The 15,636-nt window shown below is 55.6% G+C and overlaps 7 protein-coding genes across 7 annotated transcripts; 3 read left to right on the top strand and 4 right to left on the bottom strand.

Annotated features, from left to right (window-relative positions):
- Positions 1 to 92: 92 nt before the first annotated feature.
- PTSG_10719 (uncharacterized protein) lies at positions 93 to 902 on the bottom strand (the record flags this gene model as incomplete). Its single annotated transcript, XM_004988628.1, has 2 exons — positions 93 to 160; positions 479 to 902. 2 exons carry the CDS (start codon positions 900 to 902, stop codon positions 93 to 95), a joined length of 492 nt encoding a protein of 163 aa, XP_004988685.1.
- A 454-nt stretch (positions 903 to 1,356) lies between these two features.
- On the bottom strand, positions 1,357 to 2,310 carry PTSG_10720 (uncharacterized protein; the record flags this gene model as incomplete). The annotated part of the gene is made up of 2 exons (XM_004988629.1): positions 1,779 to 2,310; positions 1,357 to 1,484 (listed from the first exon to the last, which is right to left on the bottom strand). The coding sequence occupies exons 1-2, from the start codon at positions 2,200 to 2,202 to the stop codon at positions 1,357 to 1,359; spliced, it is 552 nt and encodes a 183-aa protein (XP_004988686.1). The 5' UTR covers positions 2,203 to 2,310.
- A 110-nt stretch (positions 2,311 to 2,420) lies between these two features.
- On the top strand, positions 2,421 to 4,094 carry PTSG_10721 (uncharacterized protein; the record flags this gene model as incomplete). Its single annotated transcript, XM_004988630.1, has 7 exons — positions 2,421 to 2,454; positions 2,620 to 2,699; positions 2,912 to 2,971; positions 3,133 to 3,192; positions 3,396 to 3,513; positions 3,676 to 3,785; positions 3,996 to 4,094. 7 exons carry the CDS (start codon positions 2,421 to 2,423, stop codon positions 4,092 to 4,094), a joined length of 561 nt encoding a protein of 186 aa, XP_004988687.1.
- Positions 4,095 to 4,328: 234 nt separating this feature from the next.
- PTSG_10722 (uncharacterized protein) lies at positions 4,329 to 7,959 on the top strand. The gene is made up of 5 exons (XM_004988631.1): positions 4,329 to 5,783; positions 6,027 to 6,095; positions 6,410 to 6,479; positions 6,678 to 6,719; positions 6,917 to 7,959. Exons 1-5 carry the CDS (start codon positions 4,644 to 4,646, stop codon positions 7,606 to 7,608), a joined length of 2,013 nt encoding a protein of 670 aa, XP_004988688.1. The 5' UTR covers positions 4,329 to 4,643; the 3' UTR covers positions 7,609 to 7,959.
- Positions 7,884 to 11,681, bottom strand: PTSG_10723 (isocitrate dehydrogenase 3). Its single transcript, XM_004988632.1, has 11 exons — positions 11,633 to 11,681; positions 11,436 to 11,484; positions 11,193 to 11,234; positions 10,972 to 11,055; positions 10,666 to 10,779; positions 10,284 to 10,410; positions 9,838 to 10,033; positions 9,441 to 9,543; positions 9,142 to 9,251; positions 8,661 to 8,856; positions 7,884 to 8,355 (listed from the first exon to the last, which is right to left on the bottom strand). The coding sequence occupies exons 2-11, from the start codon at positions 11,445 to 11,447 to the stop codon at positions 8,278 to 8,280; spliced, it is 1,062 nt and encodes a 353-aa protein (XP_004988689.1). The 5' UTR covers positions 11,448 to 11,484; positions 11,633 to 11,681; the 3' UTR covers positions 7,884 to 8,277.
- A 178-nt stretch (positions 11,682 to 11,859) lies between these two features.
- On the top strand, positions 11,860 to 13,833 carry PTSG_10724 (uncharacterized protein; the record flags this gene model as incomplete). Its single annotated transcript, XM_004988633.1, has 5 exons — positions 11,860 to 11,967; positions 12,127 to 12,255; positions 12,457 to 12,599; positions 12,798 to 12,985; positions 13,559 to 13,833. 5 exons carry the CDS (start codon positions 11,860 to 11,862, stop codon positions 13,831 to 13,833), a joined length of 843 nt encoding a protein of 280 aa, XP_004988690.1.
- A 394-nt stretch (positions 13,834 to 14,227) lies between these two features.
- On the bottom strand, positions 14,228 to 15,148 carry PTSG_10725 (uncharacterized protein; the record flags this gene model as incomplete). Its single annotated transcript, XM_004988634.1, has 2 exons — positions 14,228 to 14,791; positions 14,861 to 15,148. The coding sequence occupies 2 exons, from the start codon at positions 15,146 to 15,148 to the stop codon at positions 14,228 to 14,230; spliced, it is 852 nt and encodes a 283-aa protein (XP_004988691.1).
- Positions 15,149 to 15,636: the final 488 nt, after the last annotated feature.

A 15,636-nucleotide genomic window follows, 5' to 3' on the forward strand; every position in this document is an offset into this window, starting at 1 on the left:
TGGTGTCTGGTCGATGTGTGGTGTCTGTTTTTGTTCACTGAAAACACCGAGAAATCACACACTAAACTCTCACGTTGATTGTTATCTGTTGTCTAGGCCTCGGGACTAGAAAATTCGTCGCTCGTGTTCCTTGTCACCGCTTCGAACTTCTGCCGTCCGCCTCCCGCCCTCAAGAATAAATGCAAGCCAGTATTATGTGCCGGTCGTGCGGACGCTAACTGCTCACAATGTGGCCCCTCGCGGGCTTCCTCTTGCTAGATTCGGGGGGGCGTTATAGTCCTAGCAAGAAGTAGTAACTTCATCACAACCACCAAAAAAAACAAGCAAGACAAATAAAAAAAAAAAAAACGCTCTCTCACACAGCCTCACACTCGCACACTCACACACACACACACACACACACACACACACACACACACACACACACACACACACACACACACACACACACACACACACACACACACGTGTAAAGCACCTGCGCCGAGCGTCATGTCAAGGTGCGTGTTGCCACGGAAGGTCTGGTTGAAGCCCTTGACCACCTTCTTGTACAATGCCGGAAAGTGGTGGACAGGCGCTGCGTTCTTGCTACGGGCGTGTTCCCGATCTCTTCCTCGTCGGTCATGCTTGTGCGACGCCGTTGGCCGTGGCGTTCTTCCTGCTGCTCGTGCTCCTCGCTCCCTTCCCTTCACTGCCTTTCCTTTGCCCTTTCCTTCCTTTGCCCGTGCCTGCGTTGCCACGTGTCTCATCCATGTCGCCAGCGGCGCAACATGTGCTGCTGCTGATGCTGGCGTTGTGGATGTTGCTGCTGACGGCGGCGCAGTGGAATATGCAGGCAATCTCGCAGCTGTTCCGCTGCGTCCAGCGCACTGCCGGCCAAGCCGCAGCACGCTCCTCGCCATGGCCGCTTGATCTCGTGGAGAAGCGGAGGAGATGGGAGGGGGTGGATTGATGAGACGCACAACACACGTGGATGTGGTTGTCTTTGCTGCTGTTGTTGTTCGTTGACGACCGTTTTTTCTGCCGCCAACAACAACAACAACAACAAAACAACAACAACAACACCCAATACAACACAACACACACGTTCCATTCGCACACCACAATACACACAGCAGGCATGGTTGTATTGAGAGCCAAGTGCGCCATCATTGGTAAGCAGCAGCGTACACGAGCAATGACATCCTCTGCTTGTGTGTGTGTGTGTGTGTGTGTGTGTGTGTGTGTGTGTGTGTGTGTGTGTGTGTGTGTGTGTGTGTGTGTGTGTGTGTGCTTTAAGCTGTCGCTTCGGTACAAGCATGTTTCCGAACGTCACAGCGATATCACGTCTGCCTCCTTCTATTCTTCCACATCCCCTCATATCGATTGCACCCGCACCAGGTTCGAGTTGATGAGATACTGGGCTGTGTCGATGACCGAATCGTCACCGTCTGCGGATATGATGTTCTGCGCGCCCGCCTTGAACACGTGCCGCACGTGGTTACCTGCGGTGTAAACCAGGGTGTTGCGCAGTGTGTGTACACGTGAGATGGGTTGCAAGTGCGGGCAATGGAGAAAGGCAAGGGAAATGGGAGGGCGTAGAAGAGCAAACAACATTCGAATGCTACACACACGCACACGCGCACGCACGCACACACACACACACACGCACACACGCACACACACACACACACGCACGCACACACACACACACACACACACACACACACACACACACACACACACACACACACACACACACACACACACACACACACACACACACACGTGTAAAGCACCTGCGCCGAGCGTCATGTCAAGGTGCGTGTTGCCACGGAAGGTCTGGTTGAAGCCCTTGACCACCTTCTTGTACAATGCCGGAAAGTGGTGGACAGGCGCTGCGTTCTTGCTACGGGCGTGTTCCCGATCTCTTCCTCGTCGGTCATGCTTGTGCGACGCCGTTGGCCGTGGCGTTCTTCCTGCTGCTCGTGCTCCTCGCTCCCTTCCCTTCACTGCCTTTCCTTTGCCCTTTCCTTCCTTTGCCCGTGCCTGCGTTGCCACGTGTCTCATCCATGTCGCCAGCGGCGCAACATGTGCTGCTGCTGATGCTGGCGTTGTGGATGTTGCTGCTGACGGCGGCGCAGTGGAATATGCAGGCAATCTCGCAGCTGTTCCGCTGCGTCCAGCGCACTGCCGGCCAAGCCGCAGCACGCTCCTCGCCATGGCCGCTTGATCTCGTGGAGAAGCGGAGGAGATGGGAGGGGGTGGATTGATGAGACGCACAACACACGTGGATGTGGTTGTCTTTGCTGCTGTTGTTGTTCGTTGACGACCGTTTTTTCTGCCGCCAACAACAACAACAACAACAAAACAACAACAACAACACCCAATACAACACAACACACACGTTCCATTCGCACACCACAATACACACAGCAGGCATGGTTGTATTGAGAGCCAAGTGCGCCATCATTGGTAAGCAGCAGCGTACACGAGCAATGACATCCTCTGCTTGTGTGTGTGTGTGTGTGTGTGTGTGTGTGTGTGTGTGTGTGTGTGTGTGTGTGTGTGTGTGTGTGTGTGTGTGTGTGTGGTGTTTCCATCGTACTCACTGTTGTTTCTGTGTCGCTCACACATCAGGCGACCAGACGGTGGGCAAGAGCGCAGTGACACAGGCCTTTCACAGCGATGGATCACACTTCCCCAAAGCCTACACAATGGTCTGTTTGTGGTTCTGTGTGTGTGTGTGTGTGTGTGTGTCTGTGTGTGTCTGTGTGTGTCTGTGTCTGTTTATGTTGCCCTTCATGTCATCATCTCTTTGCTTCACCGTCTTCATCATATTCCTCCTCACTTTGCCACCTTTGCGCTCCAAGCTCACTCACTGCGGCATCTCACGTCTGCGCACCGCACAATGCTTGGTGCTTGGCGCCAGACGACACATCCCGAGCTTTGCGTCAAGTCAGTCAACATCCCCGATACACAAGACTCTGTGGTGAGGAAGAAGACCCTGTTCAACCAACGCCACGAGGGTTTTCCTCATCTCATCACATCAAACACATCAAAAGGCTGCTTGTTGTCTCTACCTGCGTGCATTGTCCACCCACCTCATCCTGCTTCTATATTCACCGTTTCCCGCACATGTCACTGCTGCAGGAGTTGATGCTGATTGATCTCCCAGGCGAAGAGGCGCTGCAGGAGAACATCACCTCATACGTGAGAAATACCACTGCCCACTGCTGCTAGTGCTGACGGCGCTGTGGATGCTGCCCAGGCTGCTGTGGATGCTGCTGCTGCTGTTTATCGTTGTCCAACCTGCGACACCAGCCTTGCCTCACAGCATTTTCCTTACGCTCCTCTCGCTATCCCACCCACCCTGCTGTGACAATACCATTCCCCTTCCCAATTCATTGCCACAGCTTGAGGACTGCAACATGGTTGTTGTCGTGTTTGACGTCACGCGGTCTCAGACATTTGAGAACAGCATCACCTGGCTCAACAAGGCCCGCACAGCCGCAGGCGCCTCCTTCATGGGCGGTGCGTGTATTGTGTGTGTGTGTGTGTGTGTGTGTGTGTGTGTGTGTGTGTGTCCTTGCGTCGATTCTGCTTGTGGTTCTCGCTCACACACCCTATCCTTCACATGTGACACACGAACCATACACACACACACGCTCTCGTACACGCATTCACATTGCGCAGGCGTGTTGCTGGGCAACAAGGCTGATCTTGATGCGCGACGAGAGGTGATCCGGGAGCAGGGCGAGGAAGTGGCGCGAACAAATGACCTCGACTACTTTGAGTGCTCAGCGGTGCGTACATAGTAGGGTGTGGTTAATACATTGTGTGTGTGTGTGTGTGTGTGTCTGTGTCTGTGTGTGTGTGTCTGTGTTTGTGTGTCGATAGAGAAGGGCAATACAGGTCTGCACATATCAGCATGACAGCGGATTCAGCTCTCTCCCCCCTCCCTCACACACACACACACACATGTGTGTGCTTGCTCTTCTTCTCCCTGTTTGCAGAAGAATGGGTCTGAGATTGACACGCCGTTCCACTTTATTGCCAGCATGTTTCATGCCTACTACAAGGACAAAGTGGGCCAGTTCATCACCATGGCGTAGCGCACTGATCGACCATCTCCTATCTGTGTGTGTGTGTGTGTGTGTGTGTGTGTGTGTGTGTGTGTGTGTGTGTGTGTGTGTGTGTGTGTGTGTGTGTGCGTGTCTGGTGTCACAATTGTCCATCTCTTCCACTCCATCTTCCACCATCTTCCTTGCACCCATCAACAACAAGCAGAGCCATATCCGCTGCTGCCGTTTCATGAAAGATACCATCTACTTTTCGTACTTTGCGCGGCAAGTGCTCCTCCGCACCAGCCAGTCAAAAGCGAAAAACACAACAAGCACTGCTGCCTCTGCTGTGTTGCTTGCCTTTTTCGCCGTTGTGCGTGCGTGCGTGTGTGTGCGTTGCATTCTCATTCCCCACCAAGCAAGAAGCAAGCAAGCAAGCCGTGTTGTCTTGTCGTTGGTTCTTTCCTCCTCGCTTGCTTCCCTCTGTTTTCTCTTTCTCCCCCTCCCCCGTTCCCCTTCGACCCGTCGCTCTCTTTGTCTCTGTGCGTGCCTTCCTCTTGACACCCCCCTCCTCCTCCTCCTCCTCTCACCCAACTCGGCATGGCGACGGTGCTGGTCAGTGGTGACCACGCGACAGCGCGGGAACAGGCGCCTGCCCCCGCCAATCACGACGATGATGACATGGAAGGAAGCGAAGATATCGTCGATGACAGCGACGGTGGCGAGCACAGCCCAGATGCTTCACACCCGTCGACCGTCACCCATTCCCCATCAGCGACCCAGACGAGGGCAAAGAAACATCCCCGGCACCGACGAGAGGACGATGATGATGACAGCGATGAGGACGACGACGACGACGACAGCAGCGATGAGGACGGAGGCGGTAGGCGGTCTCAAGGCATTGGAAAGAGTGCTGTGAGCAACAACGGCGCCGCGGCAAACACAACAGCAGCAGAAGCAGTGAGTGTGTCATCCCTGTCCTCCACGCCACAGCAGTCGCGCGACCCGACCACATCTGGGCCGACCAGCGGACAAGAAAGCGGCGACGAAGCAAGCAGCCACGACTCCAGCGTCTCCAAGGACAGCACAGCTCACGCCACGCCGTCAACGATGTCAGCAGCGACAACGACGTCAACAGCGACAAGGCCGACAAATGCCAAGAAGAAGGCATCAACAAACACGCGGATATCTGCGGCCGGCATGGCATCCAAGACCAATCACAGCCCCTCAACGCGCACCGGGGACAGTGGCAGTATCGACGGTGGTCTCAATGGCAAGGGCGAGCACAGTGAAGCCAAGGCATCAGCATCTGTAGCCGCTGCTGGTACTGTTGGTGAAGAAGACGATGCGGTGCCAGCGAAGAAGGCGAAGACAAGCAGCAGTGCACAAGCAAGTGCAGCCAAGAAGGGACCAACGACAACATCATCGTCGGTGTCGTCTTCTTCCACACCATCATTGTCATCAGTAGCAAAGCGGGCCAAGTCCAAAGCGGCGGCGTCCACGCCAGCAGCGAAGCGAGCGAAGACGCAGCAGAAGAAGGCGCCAAGTGGAAACGGTAACAAGGGCGGCAATAGTGACAACGGTGCAGCGAAAGCGTCGACACCCACCACCACCGGCACCCACGGCAACAACGGTACTAACGGATCCACAAAGGGCAAGGCGTCATCACCATCCACCCCTTCATCGTCGTCGTCAGCGGTGGCGTCAAACCGGAAGCGCCCGAAGAAGGAAATCAACACGGTGGGCGTGTGTGTGTGTGTGTGTGTGTGTGTGTGTGTGTGTGTGTGTGTGTGTGTGTGTGTGTGTGTGTGTGTGTGTGTGTGTGTGTGTGTGTGTGTGTGTGTGTGTGTGTGTGCGCGCGCGCGCGTGTGTGTGTGTTCCCGTGCCTTCAATCCTTCTTTACGCTGCTACCGTCCTCACTACCATCGTCATCATCACCACCATCACCACCACCCATGGCCCCTGCTCGGGTCGATATGCCAGGTGACGGAGGTAGTGCGTGGTGGCACTTGCGCCCCCCTTGCAAAGAATCTCGAAAAATGGCTGCTCAAGGTTCGACAGTTGGGACAAGGAGGGGAGAGGGGGCGAGGGCGGAAGAGCCGTTCAGATTGTGATTCGTGGTTGGTTGATGGGTTGGTGTTTGTTTCTGAGTGGTGGTGCTTGTGAAGGTGTTGGCGACAAATGCTCTGTCGTTTTGCCAAATGGTGCAGCAATGCCGCATTGGCAAGTTGCAGCACAACTGACACGCGGTTATGCTTATGTGAGTGCGTGTGTGTGTGTGTGTGTGTGCGTGTGTGCGTGCGTGTGTGTGTGTGCGTGTGTGTATGCGTGCGTGTGCGTGTGCGTGTGTGTGTGTGACACAACAGAACAAGACGTGGTGGATCTCGGAGCCGCCCGGTTCGAAGCGGCCGTGGAAGAAATCAAAGAAGCCAAAGGGTGCGTTCGTGTATCTGAATGTGCGCATTGGTGTGTATTTGAGCATGATCTGATGTGCTGTCGAGCTTCCTTCCAATTGTGAGTTTTGTTGGTCACCTGGTGTGCATGTCCCTCACTCCTGTATCCCCTCCCTGCTTGCTTCATTCCTCATCATCACGTTGCGCCACCCATCTGCATCGTTGTTTCTTGTCTCCACAGATCCGTGGAAGGAGTTGCCAAATCAACTTGCGGAGGCAGCAGGTAGGATTGCTTCTTTCAAGTGCATTCAGTTATGTGCACGTGCGTGCGTGTGTGTGTGTGTGTGAGTGTGTGTGTTTCCGCTCACGCCTCCATGTCTCTTCAACACACACACACACACACACACACACACACACACGCACACACGCACACACACGCACACACGCACACACACGCACACACGCACACCACGACATCAGGTGCGGGCGGGGACGGCGCGTGTACGGCGCTGGCTGCGCAGGTGCAGGAGCTGGCGAGCAAAGGAGAGGCCGCGATGGGCAAATACGACTACGGCGATGGCGCCGTGTGGTTTCGAAAGGCGCGCAATGCGCTCTCGCAGCTGCACATGCAGATGATCCACGCACGCAAGAATGGCACTGGCAGCGGTGTTGGTGGTGGTGGCAAGGTGGAAGCGGGTGTGAAGGAAGCTGGTGGTAACGGTGGTGACAAGCGTGCGGACAACGTCGCTGGTGATGGTGATGGTGATGGTGATGGTGATGGTGATGCATCGAGAAGCACCGCAAAGGCGGCCGGCCAAGCAAAACCTGCTGTGAAGACAGAGGCAGAGGACAAGGACGGCAGCGACGGCGCCAATGGCAGCGAGAACGCGAAAGAGACGAGTGCAGCGTTACGTGCATCCACTTCAAACGCCAGAATCACACCTTCCCCTCCTCAACCAGCGACTTCTTCCTCCTCTTGTGCCGCCACCGACACCAGCGCGAAGAAGGGAGGCAGTGGCGAGCGTGCTGACAGCAACTCCATGGTGCAGGAAACCGTGCAGCAGGACACACGGAGCACTCAAGCGACTAGTGGTGGTGACAGTGGTGACAGTGATAATAGTGGTGGTGATAGTGGTGGTGATGGGGCGCAATCAGGGGAGACTTCACCGTGATGATGATGTTGATGGCATGTGAGAGAGCGAGAGACAGAGAGACAGAGAGAGTGTTTGTGTGTGTGCGTGTGTGTGCGTTTGCACCAACTTCTGCGTGTAACTGCCCATCTTCTTCTTCCTCTTTCTCTTGTGTGTATGTATTCGACCACTGCAGCCGTGTCACCGCGGGCCTTGGCATTGCGGTGGTGCCGGTGTTGACGGAGAATGCCACGTCCCGCCATCTCCACCCCCCCCCCTTTTTTTCCTTCCATAGTCTCTGCTTGCTTACTTGCTGACTTGCATTCGCTTTGCATTACATTCGCTTGCTTGCTTGCCATCTTTTGATTGGACGATTGAAACGACCCAACACAACCAACGGCAGGGCAGAGAGTGGGAGCGAGAGAGAGAGAGTGTGTGTGTGTGTGTGTGTGACCCAAGAGCACCTCGCCGAAACACACCCGGAAGAGGCAGTGGTGTCGACTCAAACCAAAACAAAACAAGTATACGAACGAAACAAAACAAAAGCGCGGGAGTGCCGTGACGACGTTTGCGACAAGCTTGACATGGAAAGAAAGCAACAGACGACACAAACGGAACGAAATGCAAAGCTGGAATACGTGGAGTGGTGAGATGCACGCATAGAACTACACTTGTGTACGTGTGCACGTGCGCGTGCGCGTGTGTGGATGTTTACTGGTGGATGCGATCGCAGACGGCCTTGGTGAAGCCCGAGCAGCTGGCGGTTCCCCCGAGATCCCCAGTCCGCGTCTGTGTTCATGTGTGTGTGTGTGTGTGTGTGTGTGTGTGTGTGTGTGTGTGTGTGTTCATGTGTGTGTGTGTGTGTGTGTGTGTGTGTGTGTGTGTGTGTGTGTGTGAGCGGTGCAAGGGGCACATGACGTAAATGGGTCATTTTCTGACGTGTACATGTTCTCCAAAGCATGCATGATTCCCCTGTTCCGTAAACTTGCTTGCCATCACACCACACCGCAGACCACACCACAATCGCATCATCATCATCATCATCATCATCATCATCATCATCATCATCATCATCATCATTATCAAAACATCACCTCCTTGCTGGCGGCAATGGTGTCGAGGATGGCGCGTTCAATCACGTCGGCGTGCTCGTGCATGTGCATGTGTCGCAGCATCATCACGCTGCTCAGAACAAGCGCAGTCGGGTTGGCCTTGTCCTGGCCGGCAATGTCGGGCGCTGTGCCGTGCACCGCCTCAAACATGGCAATGCCAGTGGCGCCAATGTTGCCGCTGATACGGTGTTGGTGGCGCGGAGGGGGGAGGGGGGAGTTTTTATATGTGTGTGTGAATGTGTGTGCGTGCGTGAGTGTGTGTGTGTGCGTGTGAGTGTGTGTGAGAGAGTGTGTGTGCGTGTGAGTGTGTGTGAGAGAGTGTGTGTGTGTGTGAGTGAGTGGGTGAGTGGGTGAGTGGGTGAGTGAGGCAACGAACAGCCACAAGGACGTCTCTCCCATCCCACACCACGCCACGCCACGCCACACCACCACATCACCGTGCCTCCTCTCCACTGCTGCACACCTTGGGGTGAGGCCAAGGCCGCCGATGAGGCCGGCGGAGAGGTCGGAGAGGATGTCGCCGTACAGGTTCGGCATCACCATCACGTCAAACTGGTGCGGGTCCTCCGTGATCTGCAGCGTGTATTGGGTGGTGATGAAGGGATGTGTGAGAAGAGTTAGCGGTGGTGTGGAGTGAGTCTTGTCTGTTGATGTAGCAACATGAACCCCACAAGGACCACCACAAGCACAGTCACCACCGCCACCACCACCACCACCACCACCACCACGACCATCACCACCACCACCACCATCACAGCTGACCATGAGGCATGTCTTGTCGAGGAGCTGGTGCTCAAACTCAATGTCGGGGTAGCGCTCGGCGACCTCCTTGCAGCACTCGAGGAACAGCCCATCAGACATCTTCCTGTTAAGGGGGGGGGGATGAACGGTGGATGAGGGAACGGGTGGGAGAGAAGCGGAGGGATAAGGAGGGAAGGGGGAGGCCGGTGCACGCGCATAGCAAACAAACCCCACTCACGCACACACACACGAACACATACACAATAAGTCACACACAAAACACACAATAAATCACACACACACACACACACACACACAAACACACCACCAAACACACACACACACACACACACACACACAAAACACACACACCCAAAACACACAATAAATCACACAGTGCAAGATTTCCTGTACGCACATGATGTTTGCCTTGTGGACGGCGGTGACCTTGCTGCGCTTGTTGTTCTTGGCAAACTCAAAGGCAAAGTTGGCGACACGCATGGATGCGTCGCGCGTGATGAGCTTGATCGACTGCACCACACCGGGGATCACCTCGTGCTCAACGCCGCAGTACTCGCCCTCCGTGTTCTCCCGGATAATCACAGTGTCCACGTCTGAAACGTATTGGGGGGGGGGGTTAGATTGAGAGAGAGATGGTGAATGTGTGAGATTCGACAACAGGACCGCCTATGGTCGTGAGCAGGACAAATAGAACACACACACACACACACATAAGTACGCGCGCGCACACACACACACACACACACATATGCACACGCACTCCCTCCCCTTTCTCCACATTTCCCCTTTCGCAATCACACCATTAGCATGCTCCATGCTCCATGCAAGGAACGCATCGCTTACCGTCGTATGGGGTCTTGTAGCCCTTGACTGAGCGGCAGGGGCGCACGTTGGCAAAGAGGTCAAACGTCTTGCGCAGCGTGAGGTTGAGGGACGGGTGGCCCTTGCCAATGGGCGTGCCGAGGGGGCCCTACAGGAAGAGGGTGGAGGCACGTGGGAGAAGAGGGGGAAGAGGTCGTAGGAGACACGGGGGAACGTGGGAAGGAAAGACAGTAAGTGTGTGCTGGTGGTAGACGTCATTGTTGTTTCATGCACACATGTGCGCATGTTGGATATCCAAAACACACACACACACACACACACACACACACACACACACACACACACGCACGCACGCACACACATGCACACACACACACACGCACGCACACATGCACGCGCAAACCTTGAGGGCAATCTTGTTCTCGTTGATGGAGTCCTTTGCGCGCTGGGGGATGGTAGAGCGGCCAAACTCGTCAAAGGTGGGCATCACGTCGACATCCTCCCACTCCACGGGCACCTGGAAACACGAATGTGAACACGAATGTGAACGTCAAAAGCAAAGCGCGCGCGTGCGTTGCGAGTGAGTGCGACATCTCGTTGAATGAACGACCAAACACCCTGGTCCGTTGAAATCAGAGTGTTCGAGACACGAAACGAAAGCGACGACCACTGGAGAATAACTCAGTTGTGCATGATTTGCATCACGCACCTCGGCGGCGCGGAAGATTTGCTTGACAGCAGCGGAGATCTCAGGGCCAATGCCATCACCAGGGATCATCGTCACCTTGTGCATCTGCGCATGCGTTGTGTGTGTGTGCGTGTTGGGGGGGGGGAGGGTGAGGACATAAGGGAGGCGCCAGGTATGTGTGTGTGTGTGTATGGTGAGCAAGGGCGCGTATCCATGACTGCATCAAGGCCAACTCGTTGTACCTGTTGAGCAGCGGCAGCACTGCTGCTGAGACGGCGGCACGCCTGGAACGCGAACCAGTGCAGGAAGGTGAAGGTGAGGCGAGAGTGACGTTTCGTGTGTGTGGGGGGGGAGGGGGGGGTCGGATAGCTGTAGGTTGTGCACTGATGAACACAAACATGCACACACGCACACATGCACACACACACACACATGCACATGCACATGCACATGCACATGCACGCACACGCTGTGTCTTGACTCACGCGGGAGAGCATGGTTGGTGGGTTGCACAAAGCGGGGTCCAACGAATCTCTGCGAACAAACAAAGCAATGCAATGCAAAGCACCGGTCACGAGTGAGCTGCCACAAGCAAGCGACGATGCACAGGACCGCAGCTGAGAGCACCACCCTCACAACAACCATCCATCCACACGCATGCACAACAACATGCTCAACTCACAGCAAGCAAAAGACAGTGCTGTTGTCTTGTTGTGTGGGCACGAGTGTGGCGAAAATTCGCGTCTGACGTGTTTCACACATTGCAGCAGCAGAAGAAGAAGAAGAAGAAGCAACAACAACGCTGTGTTACAATCGAACTGACACTGCCTGCCCTAGCTCCTTCCTGCTCCACCTCCAACACCATCTCATCGACAGATACGTTGACAACAGACACGGTGACAGACGGCGATGGATGTGGCCCGCGTACGACTGGTGTTTGCGTCGTTGACGCCTCGCAGCGCAAGGCAGGCTGTCATCGCGCTGCACCACTCGCTCGTGCTCACACACGGATGGCAGGTGCGTCAATGTAATGCGTGGTGTATGCATGATGTGGTGATGTGATGGGTATGCGTGATGTGGTGATGTGATGGTTACGTGTGTGTTGGATGAGAGGTGGATGAGAGGTGTGCATGGCAATGCTCAAACAAGCACATCTCTGCCACAAACGCGTCGCAGGAGGTGCCGGAGAAACGGGGCGGGTGGGAGCCAGAAGGCGACGTAGCCACATTTCACTACACAAAGGATGGCAATGAAGCCATGATGAAGGCACTTCAAATGGATGACCAGCTCGTGTTCCACTTCCAGGTACTGTGTGATGTGTGTTTTGTGTGCGTGTGTGTGTATCTCTGTCTGCGTGCCTGCAACGCTGTTTGCAACACCACTCGCAAGTCTGCCTGCAACTCTGCCTGCGTGCCTGTCTGCAATTCTGCCAATCCCAGCTTGTGCGAGCCTCTCACAGACAGGTGCGTGCTTGTGTGGCTGCGCGTGCATCGCGTGCTAACCCAGATTGGTGGGCGTGACGTCAAGACTGTGGAGTGCAAGGTGCACACTATTGTAAATGGCGGCACAGACTGCGCAGATCCAGACCGCTGCTTATCCCTCGACGCCTTTGCTGCTGCAACATCCTTTGTCGACACCGTGTTTCCCAGGTGTGTGTGTGTGTGTTTGTGTGTGTGTGTGTGTGTGTGTGTGTGTGTGTGTGTGAATGTGTGTGTGTGTGTTTGCGAACTTGTGCATCAACTAACTGTCTGCTCACCTGCCAGCACTGTTTGCTTCTTCTGTTCACTTTACTCCCACCCAACTTCTCTCACGATTTGTTCGCTCTTCTCACACACCGCAACCGACAGGCCACCAGCGGCGCGGCGTGCAGATGATGACGAGGAGCGCGGTGGCCGTGGTGTCGGTCGCCTGGGCGGAGACTCGCAGCCAAACCCAGATGTGCCGCCAAGCATGCTGCGCCCGCCGCAAACCCAGCCGCCAGCCTCCATCTACGACATTGGGCGCAGTGACATTGACCCGAACCTCGGCATGTACAGTGAGTTGGTGAAGACCACACGCCATGCACACGAGGGGATTCGTGGCGCATGTATTGGGATGAGGAGGTGGGGAGCTACCTGCGCTGATTTTTATCACACACACACACTCGCACACTCACTCACTCACTCACGCACGCACACACTCACACACACACACTCACACACACACTCACTCACACACTCACACACACACACACACTCACACACTCACACACTCACGCACACACTCACACACTCACACACTCACGCACACACTCACGCACTCACTCACACACACACACTCATTCCCTCACACACACACTCACTGACTCACTGACTCACACACACACACACACACTCACTCACTCACTCACTCACTCACTAACTCACTAACTCACTCACTCACTCACTCACTCACTCACTCACTCACTCACTCACACACTCACACACTCACACACACACACACACTCATTCCCTCACACACTCACACACACTCTCACTCACTCATTCCCTCACACACACACTCACTCACTCATTCCCTCACACACACACACTCACTCACTCACTCACTCACTCACACTCACTCACTGCAGGCCAGCCAACACCGCCCGGCCACGGCATGTTCATGGGGCCTGATCACCCCTTGTTCCAGGGCGGCGTTCCTGACACAGACGTGCGCACCGGGTTCCCGCCGGGCTCTGTGCCACCTGGCGCACGCTTCGACCCCGTCACGCCGTTTGCTGACCCGCGCGACCCCGCTGGCCGTGGCCGTGGCCGTGGCCGTGGAAGGGGAGGCGGCGGCCTGGCCTTTGGCGAACCAAACCCAGACCACTTCCGGCCACCCCGGGGCTTTGACCCCTTTATGTGATGTGATATGTGGTGTGTGTGTGTGTGTGTGTGTGTGTGTGTGTGTGAAAAGCAGTATCATCATCAGCAGCAGGTGATCTGTGCGAGCTGCTGCTGCGTGTACCCATCACCTGCCCTCGTCACCTTCCCTCTCGTTCCATTCTCGTGCGCGCGTATGCTTAGATTCATAAACGACCACCACCTTGAGGCGTGCGAGTTTGCTTGCAGTGAGGCAACATGTCGTGTTGCGATTGCACTTTTGTCTGTTTCGTCGTGTTGGTGGTGGCAGCAGGTGGATCCCACCCTCACAACCGCCACGACACAGCACAACACGCAACACACTACAACCACCACAACGCCCACAACACAACACACCACTCACAACCGCAACCAAAGTCACACCGCGTCCATCGCCGTCAGCGTCGCTTGTGCTTCTTGCCTGCAAGCAAGACACGTCGCATTTCCTCTGGAGTCCGGTTAACGAGGATCAGCCATGGCCACGCCCACGCCTTGTCACTCGTGGTGCAGTTGAGCATGTGAAGTGAGGCCACTGGTGGGAGGTTGTCGAGGCTGTCAAAGGTGCAGTTCCTTAGCACGAGCCGCTGCACGTTCTGCATGCAGGCAAAGTCTTGGATACTGCAAGAGTCCAGGTGGCACGCGGACACGTCCCGCACACGTGCGACCTGAAGCGTGGAAAATACATCGTCGCCCATCTGCTCTGAAGCAACCACGCCGCGAAGAACAGACAAGTAATGCGTGGCGGTGACAGTGGCAGCGCCACGACATGCTGGGAGGAACAGACTGCGACAGCCCGTGATCTCTCCTTCCACGGTACAGCCTTCAAGCGACAGGCGCTGGCGGTTGGAGAGAAGATAGAGGTTGTGGATGGGAGCGCCAGAACTGGTGCTGGGGAGTGTCAGGCGTGGCACGTGCGCCACAAGGCGGATTGGAAAGTCAGATCTCCTGCAGCATTGCAGCTCCTGCACGCATGGCGGTGCGGGGGCGTCGACATTCAACTTGCGTATGCCCATCGACAAGTACACGCGCACGTGGTCTGGAATGACATGCAGGTCGCTCATGTTCCTGACGCACGCACGCAACACCAGCGTGTCGACGCGGCTGCCAAGGTCAGTCAGTTGCTCCCGTGACAGGAACGAGTCTGGGAGACTGACATGGACCATCCTCGCATGCTCAAACGCAGGGATTGGCAGGGCGGCACTGCTGCCTCGCTTGCGGATGTACAGGCGGTCGAGGTGGGCTGGGCACGTGATTTGCTTCACGTCAGACTCGACAAGCTCAATCTTCGTAGCCTTGGGAAGATGCAGCACATCTGGCATCACCTTTATGTTTGCCAGGCGGACGCTGGTGGCATTGGCGAGTCGATTTGTTGTCAGTGCCACATCTGTGAGACTCACTCGTTGTGCTGCTGCAGTTGCTGTGGTTGCTGGCAGGAGGTCCGATTGGACAGGATTGGAAGGTGTGAAGCCAGTGCAAAATCGCCCTTTCGGCCCTGTTCCCATTGTAGACGCGTGACAGGCACCACTTTGGCATGGCCCACGGGAGGTCGTGGTACAGCTCGCGGCACGTCAGCATGAGGTTGAAAAACGCTCGGCCCAGAGCTTGCTGAGCAGCACGCTTGTCAACGTCCGCTTCATCCAGAATGGACACGTGGTGGTGGTCGTTCCTGGCAGTGAGTTGCAATCAGCGCCCACTCACTGGCAGACACACTCGAGATGGACATGGTGTGTGCTTGTGTGTGTGTGTGTGTGTGTGTGTGTGTGTGCTTGTGTGCTTGTGTGTGTGTGTGTGTGTGTGTGTTGTCGTT

The sequence above is a fragment of the Salpingoeca rosetta genome (genome assembly GCF_000188695.1).
Source record: "Salpingoeca rosetta unplaced genomic scaffold supercont1.34, whole genome shotgun sequence".
NCBI classification, from domain to species: domain Eukaryota; class Choanoflagellata; order Craspedida; family Salpingoecidae; genus Salpingoeca; species Salpingoeca rosetta.

Excerpts from the sequence above, each read along its gene's own strand:
- PTSG_10722 (XM_004988631.1), top strand. The coding sequence starts at position 4,644 with ATGGCGACGGTGCTGGTCAGTGGTGACCACGCGACAGCGCGGGAACAG. Across the intron at positions 6,096-6,409 it reads TCGAAAAATGGCTGCTCAAG|AACAAGACGTGGTGGATCTC; the intron begins GTTCGACAGTTG and ends GTGACACAACAG. Across the intron at positions 6,720-6,916 it reads TCAACTTGCGGAGGCAGCAG|GTGCGGGCGGGGACGGCGCG; the intron begins GTAGGATTGCTT and ends CCACGACATCAG.
- PTSG_10723 (XM_004988632.1), bottom strand. Across the intron at positions 10,034-10,283 it reads CTACAAGACCCCATACGACG|ACGTGGACACTGTGATTATC; the intron begins GTAAGCGATGCG and ends AATACGTTTCAG. Across the intron at positions 9,252-9,440 it reads TCGACAAGACATGCCTCATG|ATCACGGAGGACCCGCACCA; the intron begins GTCAGCTGTGAT and ends TACACGCTGCAG.